Here is a 20,687-nt window from a genome sequence, read left to right as displayed (position 1 = left end):
TACAATAACCAGAATGAGAAAAGAGGAAAAAAAAGAATAGAAACCAGACAAACTGCAGAGAAAGAAAAGCACTAATCACAAACAGGTCATGGTATGAAGAAAAGAGAAAAAGACCAGAGAGTGAGTAGTAAAGAAAAATCAAAACAAAACAAAAAAACAGCAGTTGCTGGTAGGAAGAGAAATAGAAGAAAAAATGAAATAATGAAAAAAATATAGGAAGGGTAAAAACAACAAGAGAAGGGAAATCAAGGTAGAAGAAGAAATAATAGAAACAGTGAAATGAAAAAATAAAATACAGGGCAGGTGCTAAACCCAGAGAAGAAAACTCTGCTGGGCACCTTGTCAAGGAGTTAACTTAGGGGGGGTATGTGGTTAGGGTGGGTGGGTGGTTCTTCAAGACAAGAGAATGTGGTGCTCCTTGCCCTAGATGGAGCTCCTGTAGGCCTAGAAGCTGTCTATTCTGGGTACCCAATCTGGGTATAGTTTGTGCACACCCCAAAGCACCTGGGATCAAGGTCTTTACAGCCCCAAGGGCAGCTAATATCAACAGGGAAATCGGCCAGGAAAGTTCCTGTTATTCCAGGGCTGGCAAAGATTAGCCTGTAAGACGGAGCTTGGGTCACATGCATCTAGGCACTCACTGAGGTTGGTATAAATAACACGTGTGATAAATAAATTTTTGTTTCAACTTAACTGAGACAGGATTTTTAATTGTTTATCGATTGAGGTGTCTTTTCCCGTAATGTGAATTAATACATGTAAACATCTCAATGATGATGCCTACTATGATCAGCCAATCACTTGAAGGGAAGCTTCCTTGGGGGTCTGACCTGCTTCCAATATATTGGACATTTAGGCAAGGGTTGCTTGCTCTCTGCTGGGTCTGGGTCTTGCACTTGACTTTTCCTCTGACCTCCAATTCATTGGACTTGAGTCAGTGGTCTACTCTTCCTGCTGATCCTGGGAGTCATTAGCAGCCTGCCTTCTTACTTGTCAGACCTGCCTGCCTGCCTGAAATTAACCAATCACATTGGTACTTGCCTACCTCCACAACTGTGAGTGAGCCATTTCCTTCATATAAACTCTTCTTTATACAGACATATAACCTTGGTGTGGCATTGTAGGATAAGCACTGGACCACAGGGTCTGTTTGAACATCAAGAATGGATGTTCAAACTCACCAGCCACTTTTCAGAAACCCTACACAGGGTCGCTATGAATTGAAATTGACCTGACAGCACTGAACAGTAAAAACAACAAAGCTTAACTGGTTTTGCCTCTTCTAGAGAACCCAACCTAAGACAGCACCCAACTTATAACGGTGCAGCTCACTACTATGTGGGTCCTATTGCCCAGAGAGCAGGAGCCTTCCTGTGGGTGGACACAGGTTGGGGTTGGCCTCATCTGGTCACCAGGGGAATGTAGAGAACAAGAAAAAAATTGTATCTTTATCTCAGCCATTCACCAGTATGCCTCTGGACCAAGAAGCCACCATCTACTAACAAAGCTACTTGACAAAAAGTTCATGATGGGCATGCTGCATCTGGCCATTGACACAGTTCACCTGTTTGTGTCCTTTCTTTTTTAAACCACATCTGTTCAGCTTCTTTTTCTAGTAAGTGTCCAGTCCACTGTTTATCCCTTCATCTGGGCTTTCATGTGCATTTGGTCTTTAGTATGTTGGAGAGGGTCTGTGCTGTGTTTCTGCTTAGCACACCAGATTTCTTTTTTAATAATGTCTTTGCCTAGTTTTGATATAAGGATTATGCCTGCTTCATAAAATGAGTTTGGAGTATCCCATCTTTTTTTAAAAGTTCAACTAAAATCAGTGGCAGGTCTTTTTTGAATATTTGGTAGAATTCTTTAATGCAGCCATCTGGGCCAGGACTTTTATTATTATTGTTGGGAGGTTATTTTTTTTTTAATGAGCTATTCAGTTAGTTCTTTTGTGGTGGGTCTTTTGAAATTTTCTACCTTAGATAGTGTTACTTTGAGAAGGTAGTATGTTTCAGTTGCTTCTGTTGTGACTTCACCTATTTAATTTCTTATTCATTCTGTTTGTATATTTTCCTTCTTTCCCTTTGGTAAATTTGCCAGAGGTTTGTTAATTTTATCAATAATTTTCAACTAGTTTAATTGGTTATTTCTTTTGTTTATGTTTTGTGTTTCATTTCTTCTTATTTCCTTTTTTGTAGTGTGACATGATGTTGTTAAATGTCACCGAGTCAGTTCTGACACATAGCAACCTTCTATAGGATTTCCAAGGAACGGCTGGTGGGTTTGAACCATCAACTTTGTGGTTAGGAGTCCACTGACCATCCTACAACACCACACCAGTACTCCTGTAGTGTCAGTAAGCAGCTTATTTATTTAATTAATTTTCTATTTGTTGGAGATACTTGTTAACAAGGTGTTGATTTTCATTCTTCTTTTTTTAATGTGTATATTTATTACTCTAAATGGCCATTTGAGCACCTTTTGTTGTTTCCCAGATGTTTTATTACCTTGTGTTTTAATCCTCATTTGATTCCAGAATTTTTATTTCTTCTGTTACTCAATTGTATTTAGGCAGGGTGTTTTTCAGTTTCCATCGATTTTATTTGATTTTTGCTTTATCTTCCCTTTGCTTATTTCTAATTTTAAAGTGTTGGAATCTGAGACCATGCTGTGAAATTTTTTGATGTTATCAAATTTATTGAGGCTTGCTTGTGGCCTTATATGTGGTTTATTCTGGAGAATGTTCCATGTGTACTATAAAAAAAAAAGGACATATGTTGTACTGTTGTTGGATGGAGTGTTCTATAAGTTTATGAGGTCAAGTTAGTTGATTCTGTGTAGATTTTCAAGGTCTTTGAGTTTTCTTTTTAGTTCTGTTCTGCATTGAAAGTGGTACATTAAAGTCTATTGTTGGTGGTGGTGTTGTTAGCGCACATGAGTCAGTTAGGACTCATAAGAGTAGAGTTTCTGTGAAGCAGTCATGTATTTGAACTGTCAACTTTGTGGTTAACAAACAATACAGTGCTTGTCCTGCAACACACACCTAGTATTATCTATTTCTGTTAGAGTTGGATTTATTTTGAGGCTTTCTCATTCGGTACATTTGATGTTAGATGCCATTGAGTCTGTTTTGACTCATAGAAATTCTTTGTACAACAGAATGTAACACTGCCCTATCCTGCACTATCCTTACAATTTCTGCTGTACTCAGGCTATTGTTACTGCCATTGTGCCAATCCATCTTGTTGAGGGTGGGGTCTCCCTCTTTTTCTCTGTTCCTCCACTTTACCAAGCGTGACGTGTCTTTCCGTGGGGATAAGTCACTCTTGATAATATGTCTAAAGTATGAGAGTCAAAATCTGGCTATCCTGGCTTCTAAGGAGCATTCTGGTTGTACTTCTTCTGACTCAGATTTGTTTGTTCTTTTGGCAGTTCACAGTACCTTTAACATTCTCTCTCCAACACTATAACTCAAATGCATCACTTCTGTAGTCTTCCTTTTTCATTACCCAACTTTCACATGCATATGCGCTTACTGCAAGTACCATGGCTTGGCTCAGGCATACCTCAGCCCCCAAACTTCTTTGCTCTTGAACACTTTAAAAGAGGTCTTGTGCAGCAGATTACTTGTATGTGATGATACAACATTCCAGTTGGTAGTTTATCAATCCCTGGCATTGTTTTCATGAGTGACATTAGTGAAGCTTGTATTTCTTCATTTAGTATCATTGGTTCTTGATCATATAGTACATCAATCAATTTTATATGTTTATTGGTACTTTGTATTACTTCCCTCTTCTTTTGATGCTTGCTGTCTCATTCAATATTTTGCCTGTAGAATCTCAGTGTTAAACTTGTGGCTTGAATGTTTTCTTTCTTTTTATTTTATTAAATTTTATTTTATTCTTTATTTTGATGAGGATGTTTATTAATTTTCTTTGAGATTATGCAAATAATGTATTAATTTTTTTCCATGTTTAAAAAAGTCTGTTCTATATTGAAATCTATTTAACTTACTTTCCATCTAGAAATTATGTAATTACACTATTTCTTCTTTTTACTTTGTAATTGTTTTTATTTACTGTTCCCCATTTTCAGTCTTTCTGGTATTCGCTGCTTTCAGCCAAGGTCCATCAGAAATCAGCAGTGGTATTCCTTGTTCCATGTCCTCTTCTGAATCCAGTGTGAACCTCTGGAAGTACTTTGTCAATGTATGGCTGCAGCCGTTTTGGATTACCTTTAGTAAAATGTTACTCGCATGTATATCAATGATATTGTCTGTTAATTTCCACATTCTTCTGGATTCTTTCTTTGAAATGGGTTCCAATATGGATCTCTTTACTATGGGCACAAATATGGCTTTCTTTCAGTAAGCTGGCCAGATAGTTGTCTTCCAAACTTCTTGTCGTAGATGAGTGTCTCCAGTGCCACATCACTTTGTTGAAAGATTTCAATTTTTATTTCATCAATTCCCAGTCCTTATTCTTTGCCAGTGTCTTCAGTGCACCATGGACTTATTTCTTCAGAACATTGACTCTTGATCATATGCTACCTCTTGAAATGGTTGAACATTGACCTTTTCATTTTGGTACAGGGACTCTGTGTATTACTTCCATCTTCTTTTTATACTTTCTGTACCATTCAGTATTCCCCATAGAATCCTTCAATACTGTAAGGCAAGGTTTGAATTTTCCTTTCAGTTCCCTCAGCTTGAGAAATGAAGAGTGTGTTCTCTCCTTTTTGTTTTCTCACTCCAGGTCTTTACGCTTTTCTTTATAGTATTTAACTCTGTCTTCTCGAGCTGACCTTTGAAATTTTCTATTCAGATCTTGTACTTCCTCACGTTTTTCATTGGCTTAAGCATCTCCATACTGGAGAGCAAGTTTCAGAGTCCCTTCTGACTTCAGTTTTGGTCTTTTCCTTCTTTCTTGTCTTTTTAAGGACATTTTGCTTTCTTCCTGTATAGTGTTCCTGATGTCATCCCAAAACTCTTTTGGTCTTCAATCTTTAGTGTCTAATGCATCAAATCTGTTCTTCAGATGATTTCTAAATTCAGGTGGGATATATTCAAGGGTCATATTTTGGTTCTTGTGGACTTGTTTTCGTTTTATTCAGCTTTAGCCTGAATTTGCATATAAGCAATTGATGTTCTGTTCCAGTCTGCCCTGCTTTTGTTTTGGCTGATGATATGGAGTTTTTCCACCATCGCTTTCCACAGATGTAGTCAGTTTGATTTCTGTGTATTCCATCTGGTGAGGCCATGTGTATAGTTGTGAATTGAGTGAAAGTTTACAGGGTAAATCATCGGTTTTACAACATTCAATAAGTCATACACCTTGTTTCATTGCAATGATTGGAATCGCCTCCATGTACCATCAATTTACAGTATTTCTCTCCATTTTATCTCTCTCTTTTTTTTTTTTTCAAACACTCAGACATATATAACACTTTACACCACCAAAGGGCACAATCTGCAAGTCTTCCTCCTGGCCACCAGCTCTCAGTCACTCTCTTCCCATGAATCTAGAGTCCTCAGCAGCTCCCTCTCTCCATATCCCCATCTCTGCCTCCACCTCTGGTGTCGCCTCTCTCTGGATAAGGTCTCACAATCCACTTGTGCTCTTCTCCTTTGATGGTCCTAGGGTCCTTTGTTTCTAGACCGGAAAATTAACTACCCCCCTGTTTTTGTTAGGTGAGAACTGGAAGAGCATGAGAGGGAGAAGAAAATCAAAGAAGGGAAATCAAGAGAGAATAAAAAGAACCAAGAAGAATAAATGAAAAGAATTTAACAACAGCAGAAAAAACTAGCATAGTTCTAGCCAAAGTGCTAGTCTGCCCAGGAACACAGTCCTTGCTATAGAGAATGCAATTCCTGCCGGTATATGCCAGGGGTGGGCCCTAGGAACTATGTAGGCAGTGACAAGAAAGGGCAAGGGTGCCAACTTCTGGATCCTTTCCCCCTTCCTGCAGTAAAAAGTACAAGGGAAGAAGATGGTGGAAAAAGTGAGGTGGGTAGAATAGGGGAAAACTCAAAAGGAAAGATCAAGGGAAAATGCTTCACAGAACTTGTAGTAGTACAGTGAAGGCACATTTGGTCAGCAGGAGGTTGCACAAAATAAAAGGCATGTCATACCTCGGTGTGGTATGACAGATGTGGGTGCAGGTGCAGTCCTGTGTAAGTGAAGTCAGATATCTGATCCTATTATAAAATACTGCTTGCAGTAATTTAAAATGACTGTGTTGTGCTGATTGGTATGGTAGTTTGCCACTTCTTGTTCACTGCCTCTTGTTTTTTAACTCTTCCTCTAATTATGTGATCCACTTCTTTATCCTTTTCTTTGAAGCTCTGGGTTCCATTGTCATCTGTGTCCATTTTACTAGATCTCTTGAATCTGTGTTGTACATGGTATGGATAGCATAGCTACACAGTCCGCCATCTTGATTCTCTCAAAATTCTGCACATACAGCATCTGTATTTTTGAAACTCTCCAGAGGTAATATGAATGGTCTGGATTATTAAGCACCATTATGTTAGCATAATATAGATTATAGGCAGCTTGCTTTATACTGTTACCTGGATAAGCAGTAGCTTATGTTTCATGCTGATGGCCACTAAGCAATTCTGCTTTTATAGACTATATCTTTTGTGTATTGTGTAGAATTTTATTAGGTCATTTTGGTCACCAAGGCTAGTAGCCCAAATTAACATTCTTAAGTAAAAGTGGACATTTGCTAAATCACAAAAAGTGTAGAAATTGTGATGACTTTTAGTATTTGTGACAGTGACTCAAATAATTTTATCAGGACTTTATCTCCTTTCAAGGAGCACTGGTGGTGCCGTGGGTTTAGTGTTGGGATGCTAATCGAAAGATCAGTGTGGTTCAAACCCACCATCCATTCTATAGGAGAAGGATGAGGCAATCTGCTTCCTTAAAGACTTGTAGCCTTGGAAATAGTTCTGCTCTGTCTTCTAGAGTATGAGTTAGAATCAACTTGACAGCAGTGGTTCTTTTTTCTTTTTTAAGTGTACTTTTTATTTCACTGCTCTGCCGTCTTTGATAACTTAATTGGGATACTATTTCTCTCCGATGATTCATATCTTACTATTTTAGCAGTCTTCAAACATAGGTTCTTCTTCCATAGCTGTGGCAAACAAACTAAGTGAGGACTCCTAAATGTCTCAGCATAAGTCAAAAACCCATTTCTGACACCAGGGTTCATTTTTGAACTAAATGGAAGGAATAAGATTATTAGCAAATTAGAGATTTCCCTGAAAATGCTAGGCTGACAATACAAGAGAGCTTCAAAAATGTCTTTGAAAATTTTCATTTTTCTATGAACTGTTTCAAATACCTTCATATATATGCTAACCACAGTGTCAGTAGTTCGAATCTACCAGCCACTCTGTGAGAGAAACATGAGGCTTATAAACCTTAGAAACTTTAACAGTCTATATAAGGGTGTTTTTAGTTGGCACCGACTCAATGGCAGACAACCACCACCAGTATGTATATATATGTCTATTGTACTGTTAGTAAGTTTTTTTTAACATTGTCAACATATAATATATAGGTGTAAGTAACTTGAATTTTGCTTTGTTTCTCCTTTTGGGTGTATCCATATTGGTGTGAAAAATGACATACTAGGAATAGGCAAATTATCCACAGCTGATGGTAAAGCGTTTGCAGATCCTGAAGTGCTTCGGAGATTGACATCATCTGTTAGTTGTGCGTTGGATGAAGCTGCTGCTGCACTTACTCGTATGAGAGCTGAAAGCACAGCAAATGCAGGGCAGTCGGACAAGTAAGTGGATTTTTACTGTGATAAGAATGTGAACACATTTTCTTAATAATAATAAAAATAGCTAACATTGACAGCCTCTGTTTTATACCTCTGTTTTATGAGATTTTTGTGGAACTCAGTGGCTCCATACGAAAAACACTAAACTGTGAACCACAAGGTCCACTGTAGGAGTTCGCTAGCCACTCCATGGGAGAAAAATGAAACTTTCTGCTCTTGGGAATATTTAAAGCCTTGGAAACCCTACACAGAGTTGCTCTGAGTCAGAACCAACTTAATTGCAGTTAACCAAAATATGTGACACTTAAAAGCACTGTAAGTCTAGATTGTTTAAGTTTTACTATTCCTTTTTACAGAAGAAAACACTACGTAAGTTAGTAAATTCTTCAATATCAAATAGGTGACAAGTGACAGAACTAGCTGGGACATCAGTATCTGTCTGTCTGACTGCATGGCTGAGTACATAATGTGTGTTATAATATTCATTTTTAAAAATGTATTCTTTTCGTTTACATTTTTGTATTATTAATTTATCATTTTTCTTAGATACTGATTTTCCTTCTTTAGTTAAATTCAAATGCAAAAGTAAAAAAGCATTTGCAAGTATGGCAGAGAGAAAGAGAAACAGCAAGACTTCAACCCTTTTGGGAAAAAAATACGTTCCATTGCAATGTAGTGGTTATGACTTGGGCTGCTAATCTCAAAGTCAGCAGTTTGAAACTACCAGCTTTTCTGTGGGAGAAAGATGAGGCTTTCTGCTCCTGTAAAGAATCCTGGCCTCGGAAACCCTACGCAGGGTCGCTATGTGTGGGAACCGATTCCATAGCACATAATCACCAACCACCAAGTTCTCATTTAGAAAAATGCCTTGTGGGATGAGTTTTTCTCACAAGTGATAGAGTACTGATTCTATGGAATGGGAAATGAAGAGACCAAAAGCAAGTTTTCTCTGTGTTTCCATTTAGGTGGAGTAGAATGCTTAACAAGTGAATAAAATAGGAATATAGCATAAGATAAGAACTAGGATAAAAAAAAATGCATAAGGAAGTGCTAGGGTAGCTGCTGTGGGTTGAAAATCAGGTTGCATTTTTAATATAGTACTGTGGGAATCTTTTACTATCAAAGTGGCCTTATAGCAAAGACCTGAAATAAATACAGAATAGAGGTTATGTGTAGAGTTCTGGTGTGGTGCTGTAGGTTAATGAACTGCAGGGTCAGTGATTCAAGCTCGCCAGCCACTCCTCACAAATCCTATACAAGTTTGCTATGGGTCAGAATCGACTCAGTGGCACTTAACAGCAACAGCAATAGCAGAGCTGTGTCTGGGAGAGGAAACTTCATAGCAGAGGTATATCATATGCAATATTGGTAGAAGTTTATTGTATTTGATGAATAACAAGATTGGCAGTATAGCTAAAGTTGAAAACAATAAGGGAGAGAGTAGTAGGATAAGTCAGTGGTAAAGATAAAGGAGGTGTATGGAGGCTGAGCATATATATCTTTGAGATTTTTGGCTGTTTACCCTGATTGAGATTGGAAGCCAGTGGAGGGTTCGTGCCAAAGGAGTGACATAATTACTTGCCTTTAAATATTATCTCTCAATATTGTCTGCCTTGTTGAGAAGCGCTTGAATGAGAGCAAGGTAAAAGAAGAGACACTGGTTATAGGAGGATTTGCCATAATTTGAGTGAAAGAATATGGCCTTGAAACTGGTGATAGTAGTAATAGAAATTCAGAGAAGAGGTTATCTGTGATCCTTGAGTATTTGAAGTGACAGGGTCTTGTTTCAGTAGGATAGTATAAGAAATCTGGAAGAGACAGAGTATATTAATTAATACTTCTATATAATAGTGTTGTGTTTGTTTGTTTTTTTCCAAAGAATTGATTTTATTTAAAAGTAAGATAATTTTAGGAATGGCCATAGTTGAAATTATTATGGGAGGTTTATAGGACACAAAATTTCCTCCCAGTTTATTTCTCTATTACCCACTTTAACTAGTCTCTTGTTTCTTTTTTCTTGCCTGGATACTTTTAAGAGTTTCCTAAAACATGATAGTATACATAAATACTTTAAAACAACAAACAATAAAAACCACTCATATATTGAGTAATCATATATTGGTGGAAATTAATTTCATGCACCCATCTTTTCTGTCTCCCATTGCTGGATAGTATATGCTTTATTCATTCTATGAAATTAAACTTTATTAATGAAATTTTTCTAGTGATAAACAGAAAGAGTTAAAATTATAATCAGAATTTTGTGCTCATATAAGGGGGCTTCAAACATTTTGCAGAAAAAGGAAATTAAAAAGTAATTGAGTTTTTCCTCAAACCTTTTGGAGCCCCCTAGTAATTTCTACTAAATTTTATGTTTAAATTTTATGTTATTTTTCCATTTATAGGATGCTGGACTTTATCTTAATATGGTATAACTGAAAATGTTCTGGGATATTAATAATATTAATTCAGTCCATTTTACATATTGATACTGAAATTTATGAGATGATTGAAGCACTTCCATATTTCACATTTATTTTTCTTGTGGATCTTATGAGATAATCATTATTGCTTAGTGAAGCCATGCAGTTTCTTCTGTTCTTATATACTTAATAATACCCTTTCCTGTAGCCGGAGTTTAGCAGAAGCTTGCTCAGAAGGAGATGTTAATGCTGTACGCAAGTTACTCATTGAAGGACGAAGTGTAAATGAACATACCGAAGAAGGGGAGAGCCTCCTTTGTTTAGCTTGTTCTGCTGGATATTATGAGCTTGCACAGGTTTGTATTATTTATAGAAAGTTTTTATTATATAGCCTGCTTAATAAGAAAATAATAATATAAAACACATTATACCGTTAGGTTCATTTCATCAAATAAATAGTTGCTGTTTGTTGATTGGTTCTTTTACTGTACATATATTGTGAAAAGATTCATGTAACTTAAATATATTTTTATATTTAAGTTTTGATATAATCATCATTTACATGTTATTTTTATATATTTAAATGTTATTTTCGTTCCCCTATAAGGTTTTGTTAGCAATGCATGCAAATGTGGAAGACAGGGGAATCAAAGGTGATATTACACCTTTAATGGCTGCTGCTAATGGGGGACATGTCAAAATTGTGAAGTTGCTGCTAGCTCATAAAGCTGATGTCAATGCACAGTCTTCAACAGGTAATGTATATTTCTGTTTTTATTTTGAGCTATATTAACACTTTTTGGTTATAAATGTTTCATATGAAAATGATCATTGGTGATGCTTTATTCCAGTTCTCTGAGTGCTGTGCAATTTGCAGAATTCTATATGAGGTGTACAGTAAGAGAGGGAAAGAGAACAAAAACAGTAACAAAGCTAGCAAATTTTTGTTTAAAGGATTTATAAATCTTTATTTTGCACAAGAAATTAATTTTCTTGTTATATCAGAAAATTTTAAGAATGTTTGTGAAGTTACTTTAACTTTGAATGTTGAATTTTTGTTCTTGTTATTGTGAAGTGCAGTCGAGTCCAAGCAGCCCTATATAGAATTTCTGCTACTGTACATCTTTACAGGAGCAGAGTCTCATCTTTTTCTCTCAGAGATGCTGTTGGGTTTGAACTATCAAACTGTGGTTAGCTACCTAACACCTAGCCCACAGTGCCACCAGGGTTCCTTATGATGAAGAAAGGAATTTGAATTTTAAACATGCATAAATATGTAAAGGAAGACTGATGGCACTGTAGAATAAGCACTGCACTACTAACTGCAAGGAACCTTGGTGTGTGGCGCTGTGAGTTAATGCACTGGACTTCAAAGTCAGTTTGAACTGCAAGGCTGGCGGTTTAAGCTCACCAGCCACTCCTCAGAAACCCTGTACAGGGTTGCTGTGTGTTGGAACCGACTCATAGGTACTTAACAACAACTAGCTGCAATATTGGTGCTTCAAACCCACCAGTTGCTCAGTGGGAGAATTATGAAACTCCACTCTCATAAAAATGTGTATACAGGGAGGCTGTGAGCTGAAATGGACTCCATGGCATTGGGTTGTGTTTGGTTTATATATAAGGGATATTCATAAAGAATGTAGAAACTTTAAAACTGTCTTAAAAATTCAGTATCTTAATTCCAATTTCCAGAAACTTTGAACCCTGTGTATGTGTGTGTACATTTATGTTAACGTTGTCTTATCTTTGCTCATTAAAACAGGCAATACAGCACTTACATATGCTTGTGCTGGAGGCTATGTAGATGTTGTAAAGGTGCTTTTGGAATCCGGTGCTAGTATTGAAGATCATAATGAAAATGGTCATACCCCTCTTATGGAAGCTGGAAGTGCTGGACATGTGGAAGTAGCCAGATTGTTGCTAGAAAATGGGGCTGGCATTAATACGCATTCCAATGAATTTAAAGAGAGTGCACTTACATTAGCTTGTTACAAAGGTATAGTATAAATCCTTTCATAAAACAAAGTTGTGAAATATGTGAAATTAGTTAATCTAAATTTTTTGAAAATAATGTGAATAATAGTATCTAGTATGTAATTAAATATGAAATAAAATTGAAGTTAAAGCAGTTTAATTATTAAAAACAGACTTGATTATAAATTATCAGTAGAAAATTATTGGATTGACATGCTTAGTGTATAAAAAATATGACAATTATAATATGCACTGTGGTTTCTAATAGTCGTACTTGTCAGAATATTTTACCTCCTTTATACAAAAGCATTCTACTATAAACTTGTCAATCCAAAAGTATTATGTAAAAGTACTAAAAATAGCCAGTCGTTTCTTATGGTACCAAAACCAAAGCAGAAAATTTGAAGAGAAAGGAGGAGATAATAAGGCAAGAAATGTTTAAAATATTTTAAATGGCATGAACAAATCAGAAAATATTGGTCATAAAAAAAAAATAGACTACTTTGGGGAGGACAAGATGATTGCCTGGAAAAGGTATTTTGAATAATTAATGATCTGTATTCTGAAAAGAACTGAATTGAACATTTTTGACTCTACGTTTGTAACAGTTAATCACCTATAAAGGAACTTTTAAAAAAAAAAAATGAACATAATATTTTGTTGTGAATATTAATTCATTTTAATGTTTCATACCATTTGCAACTGTGCAGTATTTGTATCATCAAATGGCTAATTCATGATCCTAAGGCATTAATGTAAAGTTTCAGAAAGGCAGTCCATGAGAGCCTGAGAGTGAATTACCTTTTTTGGAACAAAGCAGGGCACAAAATTTCAGTAGACACTTATACTCTGTGGCTGACCCTTCATTTGCATGAGACTGAGTGAGTTTTCCTTAAATTTAGCACCCTGATGTTTGATTCTTTTCACTATAATCCAAGGCTTATGACTATTTGGTTCCATCATTTTTTTAAGAGTGGCCAAGGTTGTGTGATGTCTTTTGGAATCATTTCTTTAAGGTGTTTCAAACAATGGTTGGATACATAAATCATTAATATTTAAATTAAATTAGAAAGTAAGGTTTTATCTAAATGCTTTTCATTATCTGGTATTGAATGAGCAGATTTTCAGAATAATGATCTTTAGGAAGCACAGCTGAGATCTTTTCTTTCCCCAGCTAGGTTTGATAATGAGAGCAAGGCTAATAATCTTCACTGGGGAAAGAGGAACTAAGCCTTGGGGCGGACTCGCCAGGGTTGGCTGATGGGTGGCCTTTTTCACCTATGCATTTAAGCCCAAACTTGCATTGGTTTACTACTGAGTCCCAGCTGGCCATAAGAACTTTGAGATGGAGCTAAGCATAATTACTCTTCCCTTTCCCCTTTGCTTCTAGCCCCACCCTGCTTTCCAAAAGGGGCAACTGAGGTTGGGTCTTGCAGGCTTTAATTAGAAGCTGGATCTAGACCTGAGCTGGTGGAGAACATCTCTACTACCTCCAGTGATCCACGGACCCTCTCCCCTTCCTCTGTTTCTGGTGAGGTTTCGTAGGACATAGATTGACAGGGAGGAGAATGGGGAAGGGTAGAATTCAGAAACACAATAAAAATTGTTTAATTTGCAAAGGGAGAATGGCAGGAAAAGGGAGGTAGTAGGCAGTTGGCAAAAAAAGATGTAGTATATGTAATAAGTTTTGTTTTACTGTACCTATTGTAATGAGTTGTTTTAACTGTTTATGACTCTACCATCCACTCCTTCCCACCAATTTCAGTTGATTAAGAATTAACTGTAGCTCATTTTAAATAAAACTGGAAAAAGATCTTTTTTTGAGTTGCTGTTTCTTGCATAATATCTAATGTCCTTTTTTAAACTACAGTTTGTCTTCTGTATTTTAACCACTAAAAAGGTGTCATTATCTGAACTAGAACATATTTTTAAATGTTGTGTTGTTGTTAAAGTACCGTCAAATTGGTTCTGACCCATAGCGACCCTGTATAGGGTTTCCAAGGAGCGGCTGGTGAGCTTGAACCGCCGACCTTGTGGTTCAAACGACTTTACCGTCCAACGCGTTAACTCGCAGAACCATACCAGGACTCCATATTTTTAAATGCATAAATGTAAATGTGTGTGAATGTGTGTGTGTGTGTGTTGTTGTTATGTGCCATCGAGTCAGTTCAGACTCCTATGACCCTGTGTAGGGTTTCCAAAGAGCAGCTGGTGGGTTTGAACCATTGACCATGCAGTTAGCAGTCTAGTACTTATCTGATGATCTCACCCCAGGACTCCGTGTGTGTGTGTGTGTGTGTGTTTATGTAACTAAATGAATAAATATAAATTAAATGATGTTGTTTTAGAAATGTTTTTATATATGCATTTCCCAATTTACAAGCAGATGGTTCCTAAAAAGCATGTGGATTAGGTATTGGAATTTAAAATGTATATCCTTATGGAAGTAATTTGAAATTTTGTTTCATCTTAGGCTACTAGTTCATGAAAGTTGCTTTAATACACAGCATAAATAAATTGATAATGTTCACATGCCTGGTCTCTTAAAAGGTTGTAGTGGGGATATTCTTGGTGTTGGATTTTAAAAAAGTCTCTGTTCATTTTCTGTAGTGATTCTAGTAGTATCGACTTTTAGACGAAGTAGATAAGTAGAGCTGCTGAGATCACCTGAATCATTTGTACAATAGTTGAGGGTGGCTTATAGCTGACTTTTGTATTATGTTTATAAATTAAATGCTAGAAGTTAATGGAACCATTTTGAGAATAGCATCATTTTTCTTATATTTAACTCTGGAATATAAAGTATTTTAACAATCTTACATACTTTCGGTTTAGGACATCTAGAGATGGTGCGATTTCTCTTGGCAGCAGGCGCGGATCAAGAGCATAAAACAGATGAAATGCATACTGCTCTAATGGAGGCTTGCATGGTAAGATTGGTAAAATATACACATAAAATATATTTACATATTAGGTAGAGAGACAGATTAGTGTATAATGAGTATCTTAACTTTGGGTGCAGAAATTCTGGTTTGTCATAGCTTTATTATGGAGCAGAACTTCAGCTGTCTGAATTAATCATCACTGTGACATTTAACAGCAACGTCTTAGTTGTTAAGTGCTGTTGAGTCGATTCTGACTCATAGCCATCCTGTATATGGTTTCCAAGGAGCGGCTGATGGGTTTGAACTACCAACCTTGTGGTTCACAATCCAGTGTTGTATAATAATGCAAATAAAGATACAGAAGATAATAAGTGAGGATTTCTTTCTGTTTTTTATTGTTTCTGGGATTTGAATGGTGAACAATTTCAAAGGAAACCTACTGTTTGTTCAAAGTAATAGTTTACTCAAGGAAACACTGACATGGCAGTTAGGAAAACAAGAAAATACTGTGTATATGTTGTTGTTAATTGCTGTCGAGTCGGTTCCGACCCATAGTGACCCTGTGTAGGGTTTCTGAGGAGCTGCTGGTGAACTTGAACCTGACCTTGCGGTTCAAACAGCTTTGCAGTCTGGTGCATTAACCCACAGTACCACACCAGGACTCCAAACCATGTATATACATTACATTATTTTTTAATTCCATTTTTCCACAAACTTTCTGAAGTCCTCTCAAAGTTTCCTTTCCTCTAGACCATTTTCTACCATTCCCTTCCCTCCTCCTAAAAGTGCTGCTCTTTCACTTTCTATTTAATAAAAATTTTTGTTATCATTACTGGTTTTGTGAAAATCCTACTTTACTAAAACTTCTATATTTACCTTCTGTAAGCTTTATCCTTTTAGCACTTAAGTTTATTCCATGCAATGTTGATGTTAACTGTGGTCTCATGTTTCATGTATTTACTGTTTTAATCTCTGGTGGTTATTAAGCTTCATGATAGAAGGTAGCATTTTTCTTTTGTTTTATATCTTCAACCTCTATTTCCAACTCATATACTAAATAGAATCCTGGTGTGGCACTGTAGGAAAAGTCAGAACTGACTTTAATGGCACTTGAAAACAATAGACCAAGGAAATATCGACAGGATTTCATGAGTACTGATTTATCTGATACATATTACTGATACATATTATTACTGTTGTTAAGTGCCATTAAGTTGTTTCCTACTTATCGCAACCCAGTTTAGGGTTTCAAAGGAGCAGCTGGTGAGTTTGAACCGCCAATCTTGCAGTCCAGTGCTTATCCTATAATGCCATACCTTGTAGATTTATTAATTATTTGAATGGTGATCAATAAACTTCACTGTATCTTCATTGAGAAGTCTTTAGATTTTTAAATGTGTTTCTAATTTTTTTTTTGTCTTTTTATTGCATTATAATTAGGATGGTCACGTTGAAGTAGCTAGGTTACTTCTTGACAGTGGTGCCCAAGTGAACATGCCTGCTGACTCATTTGAGTCACCATTGACTTTGGCTGCGTGTGGTGGGCATGTGGAACTTGCAGCTTTACTTATTGAAAGAGGAGCTAGTCTGGAAGAGGTCAATGATGAAGGTTATACGCCACTGATGGAAGCAGCTCGAGAAGGACATGAAGAAATGGTGGCTTTACTTCTAGGCCAAGGTAACTCATATCAAATCACTAAAGCATTAATGTGTAAAACATTACATTACAATTATGTAAAATTGAAATGGCTCTCATAACGAAAATCAGATGGACTGTTTATTAATAGAACTTGTAGCTCTACTGTGTGCTTTGTGAATGAAAGCAAAGAGGATTACGGGTAGTGTAGGTTTTGTAAAGGAGTTGATTGGGTTCAGTATTTCTCAAGCTAATATGTACAGGGAATTCCTTCAGGGGCAGAATACCAAGTCATAAGTCTATAACAGATCTGGTGTTTCACAAACTACAGTATGGGAAAATCTAAGGATTAATTTGGTAAGAATGCTAGAATGCACCTTAGAAGCTGTCAAGCAGTCTAATACACAACAGAGTTTTCTAGGAAAAATGAAACAATTACTTTATTAAGCTATCTTAAGTTTGGATGTAGTCTCCCATCTCCTATATTTGTAGCCTTATTTTTCTTTTAATAATAAAATGTTTGTGTGGATACTATTAAGAGGACTATCACATTAAAAATGTTTTACCTTTATTGAGAGATAGTTGTCCATCAGAATTTTAAAAGCATACATTCATTGGAGCCAAAATTCTTAGGTCTGAATTGCAACTCCACCGCTTACCAATATAGTGACTAGGCAAGTTTCTGTTCTCTGTGCCTCAGTTTTTCGTAGCTGTAGGGTTGTGAGGTATGAGATTATATGTACAAAGCTCTTAGAATAGTACATGCCATATAGTGCCTGTTAAGTGTCAGTTGTGATTCTGATGATAATATTACAATGATGTGCAAGTTTATTTACCCTCATATCCTTAGCTGTAAAATGTAGCAAATACTAATACCTGAACAATATAAAGTGTTTTTTATTATTGCCTGACACATAATAAGAGCTTATTGAAAATTATCTATTATCATTAGCATTAGCTGCTTTATCATCATTATTTTTAAATTATTATGAGAGGATGTAGTTTTTGTTAAGTCCCTTTATCACTTGTATCTTCTGGATTTTATTCTAGCTATGTACGTGCAGTTAATTATGGATGAGTGGATGTTGTTGTTTTTATTTTTTAACTCCAGTAGTAGGCGAGAGACATTTGCTTATTTAGTGTAGTAATATAAACAATTCATTTTTCAGTTATATTTTATTAGGAAACAATCATATTTGCCTATCTCTGAGATAAGTGGATTATTTTCTTTAAATAATTAGAATCTTTATTTTAGGAGCAAATATCAATGCACAGACAGAAGAAACTCAAGAAACTGCCTTGACTCTGGCTTGCTGTGGAGGCTTTCTGGAAGTGGCAGACTTTCTAATTAAGGCAGGAGCTGATATAGAACTAGGCTGTTCTACCCCTTTAATGGAAGCTGCTCAAGAGGGTCATTTGGAGTTAGTTAAATACTTATTAGCTGCAGGTAGGCATTTTTTTTTTTTTTTGCATTTGGGAGAATTTTTTACATGACTTAAGTGAAAATATTTTAATAGAAAATTTTTTTCCCCTGATATGATACCCATCACTGTATTAAATAGACAAAACAATATACAGTATCATATACTTTTGTGTGTATTCTGAATAAATGATTTACGATACTGTTTGAAATATCTAGAGCTTTAAGCAGTTTTTTTTTGTGTGTGTCTCTCTTTCTTTTTTTTAATGATAAAAATGCTGACAGTTTTATTTATACAAACCAGAGGTATTTTGTCTAATTTGAGGAAATATGGAGTATACAAGAGAAATTTCTACATCTACTTTGTTTTGTGGGTTTTATATTTATGCCTGTATTGTTTGTTAATACAGTTACAGGAGCTAATGTTCATGCAACCACAGCAACAGGGGATACAGCACTAACATATGCCTGCGAAAATGGTCATACTGATGTAGCAGATGTTTTACTACAGGCAGGAGCAGATTTGGTAAGCTCAGTCACTTTTTAAAGTCTTAGTATATAAAAATAAGACAAGAAAGTGATTAAAAACTCTAGAGATTATTGATAAAATTGTATTTTCAATTATTTAAGACCCTTTATGGCATTCTTTATTTTGCTTTTGCTTTTTTTGTCAACACTATTTGTTGTTTGTTCTGACTTTGCTTTAGTAGTATTATCTGATGCATATCCCCTCATTTCCCACAAAAAGGGGAAATTTTTGTGGTAGAAATATTAGTAGAAATTCATATATGTGTATAGCTATTTGTAGAGGCTTTTCTGATTATAAAAAGGAAAATGTGAATTACAGGTATATTTGTGCAGCTTAGGCACTAATACCATACCACAGTGTTTATGTTCATAATATTACAAGGATAAGTCAGAAAGTATTACTAGTAGCGTTCTAGTTCATGTATACATGAGTTTATTTCAAACAAAACATATCTCTGGGGTCAGCAGATGCCTGCAGACAAGTTCTCTCAGTAATACATTTGTCTAAGTCTTGTTAGGGTGCCTTCAAAAAAAGGCCCAACCACAACAGTGGCTTCTAAGGAATGCCCTGGGCCAATTAAACTCAAGGCAAAACTGTCAAAAATATATGGTTGCTTTTCTTTAAAGACATAGGATGATCATGGAAACTCATTATGAAGAAGTTTTAGGAAAATTGTATCAAGGCAGTTTTTTCTTTTTTCTTTTACAACGTTGTACTTTCTAAGTCTTCAAAAGTAGCAAGGCTATCTTATAAAAATTTTATTGAGAAGCCTTACCCTTCCACCCTAAGCCCTAATCTTGAAACTTCAGACTTTATTTTCAGTTCCAAAACTCCGAATATTTAAAAGGAACACAATTTAAATTCTTTAAAGATGCTAAATGTCCGGTTTCATGTGATATAAATTGAAGTGTAGCATTCTTTGGGTAAAGGATAGATGTAGGGCATATCAAAAACAATAGCTTCACATTTTAATATTTAATAAAGGTTTCTGTGATTTTGTATCAATACTTTATTACTTGCTCTCATATAATAAAAGAGTAAGATGAGTGCTTAAATAATCCTTGTCTTCAGGGAGTTTATCGTTTACTAAGAAGGATGAACTAAACATTGAGGTTACTGTAGATTATAAAGAGATGCTCTAAGGAAAGTGCAAAGAATATAGAAACTCAAAAGAAGTAAAGAGCGGTTGGTCAAGTAAGGTTTAAATGGTAAAGTGTCATCTGAATACCCACTGATGACAAGTTGATTTCAATTAATAGTGATTCTCTATAGTTCTGAATAGAATTGTTTTGCAGGGTTTCTGCGTTTGGGTAAGGTTTTTAAAAGATCGCTATGGCAATATTGTGGTAATGGGATCATTGGAGTTGGACATTAATATCAGCATAGTCTGAGAAGTCTGGAAGCATTAAAACAAATGTATGTGGTGGGACTGTCTAGTCTTTTACTTTAGCCTGGGGTTGTGGGAGAGAGACATGAAAAGACAGATTTTAGTGGATTTGCAAGCGCTGATGTAGCAACCAGTTTACCAGACAATAGGTTGACAGTTGAAATTCACCCAGTGACTCTTGGAGAAAGTCCTACTGATCTGCTTCCATAAAGATTAAAAGCCCTCTGTCACATAATGCCCCTATGAGTCAAAATTGACTCTGCAACGTCCAACAACAACAACATCATATGTTCATGGGGTAAGATTCTGAAATTAATAAGCAAATGTGAACTCTACTGAGGAAAGTCATAGTTTTATGATAGAAAGTCATTTACAGATAGAAACTAGTAAATAGTTTTGTTAACTTAATAATTCGTTTAACTTTTCTTAATGTACTTTTCTCATTTATGAAATGAAAAGAGAGGTGCTTAGCATATCGTGGTTACTTTGAGTTCTGCATGTGTTAATGAACAGCCATCAAGTTGATTATGACCGATAGTGACCCTAAAGGATAGAGTAGAACTGTCTGACAGGCCTTCTAAGACTAAATTATTACTGAAGCAGACTGCTACATTTTTCTCCTAGGGAGTAGCT

General features: G+C 35.9%; 1 protein-coding gene across 3 annotated transcripts in view; it reads left to right on the top strand.

Annotated features, from left to right (window-relative positions):
- The window catches only part of ANKRD17 (ankyrin repeat domain 17), a 257,813-nt gene that overhangs the window by 132,053 nt on the left and 105,073 nt on the right, over positions 1-20,687 (top strand). For all 3 annotated transcript variants that reach the window (XM_006871557.1, XM_006871555.1, XM_006871556.1), the window contains exons 3-10: positions 7,644-7,800; positions 10,429-10,576; positions 10,828-10,975; positions 11,986-12,219; positions 15,033-15,127; positions 16,523-16,760; positions 17,974-18,165; positions 18,555-18,664. In XM_006871557.1, coding sequence (XP_006871619.1) covers positions 7,644-7,800; positions 10,429-10,576; positions 10,828-10,975; positions 11,986-12,219; positions 15,033-15,127; positions 16,523-16,760; positions 17,974-18,165; positions 18,555-18,664 — 1,322 coding nt within the window. The remainder of the gene's footprint in view (positions 1-7,643; positions 7,801-10,428; positions 10,577-10,827; positions 10,976-11,985; positions 12,220-15,032; positions 15,128-16,522; positions 16,761-17,973; positions 18,166-18,554; positions 18,665-20,687) is intronic.

The sequence above is a fragment of the Chrysochloris asiatica genome, unplaced genomic scaffold (genome assembly GCF_000296735.1).
Source record: "Chrysochloris asiatica unplaced genomic scaffold, ChrAsi1.0 scaffold00169, whole genome shotgun sequence".
Lineage (NCBI taxonomy): Eukaryota > Metazoa > Chordata > Mammalia > Afrosoricida > Chrysochloridae > Chrysochloris > Chrysochloris asiatica.
Note: the sequence above shows the minus strand (reverse complement) of the source record. Positions and strands in the feature narration are given on the sequence as shown.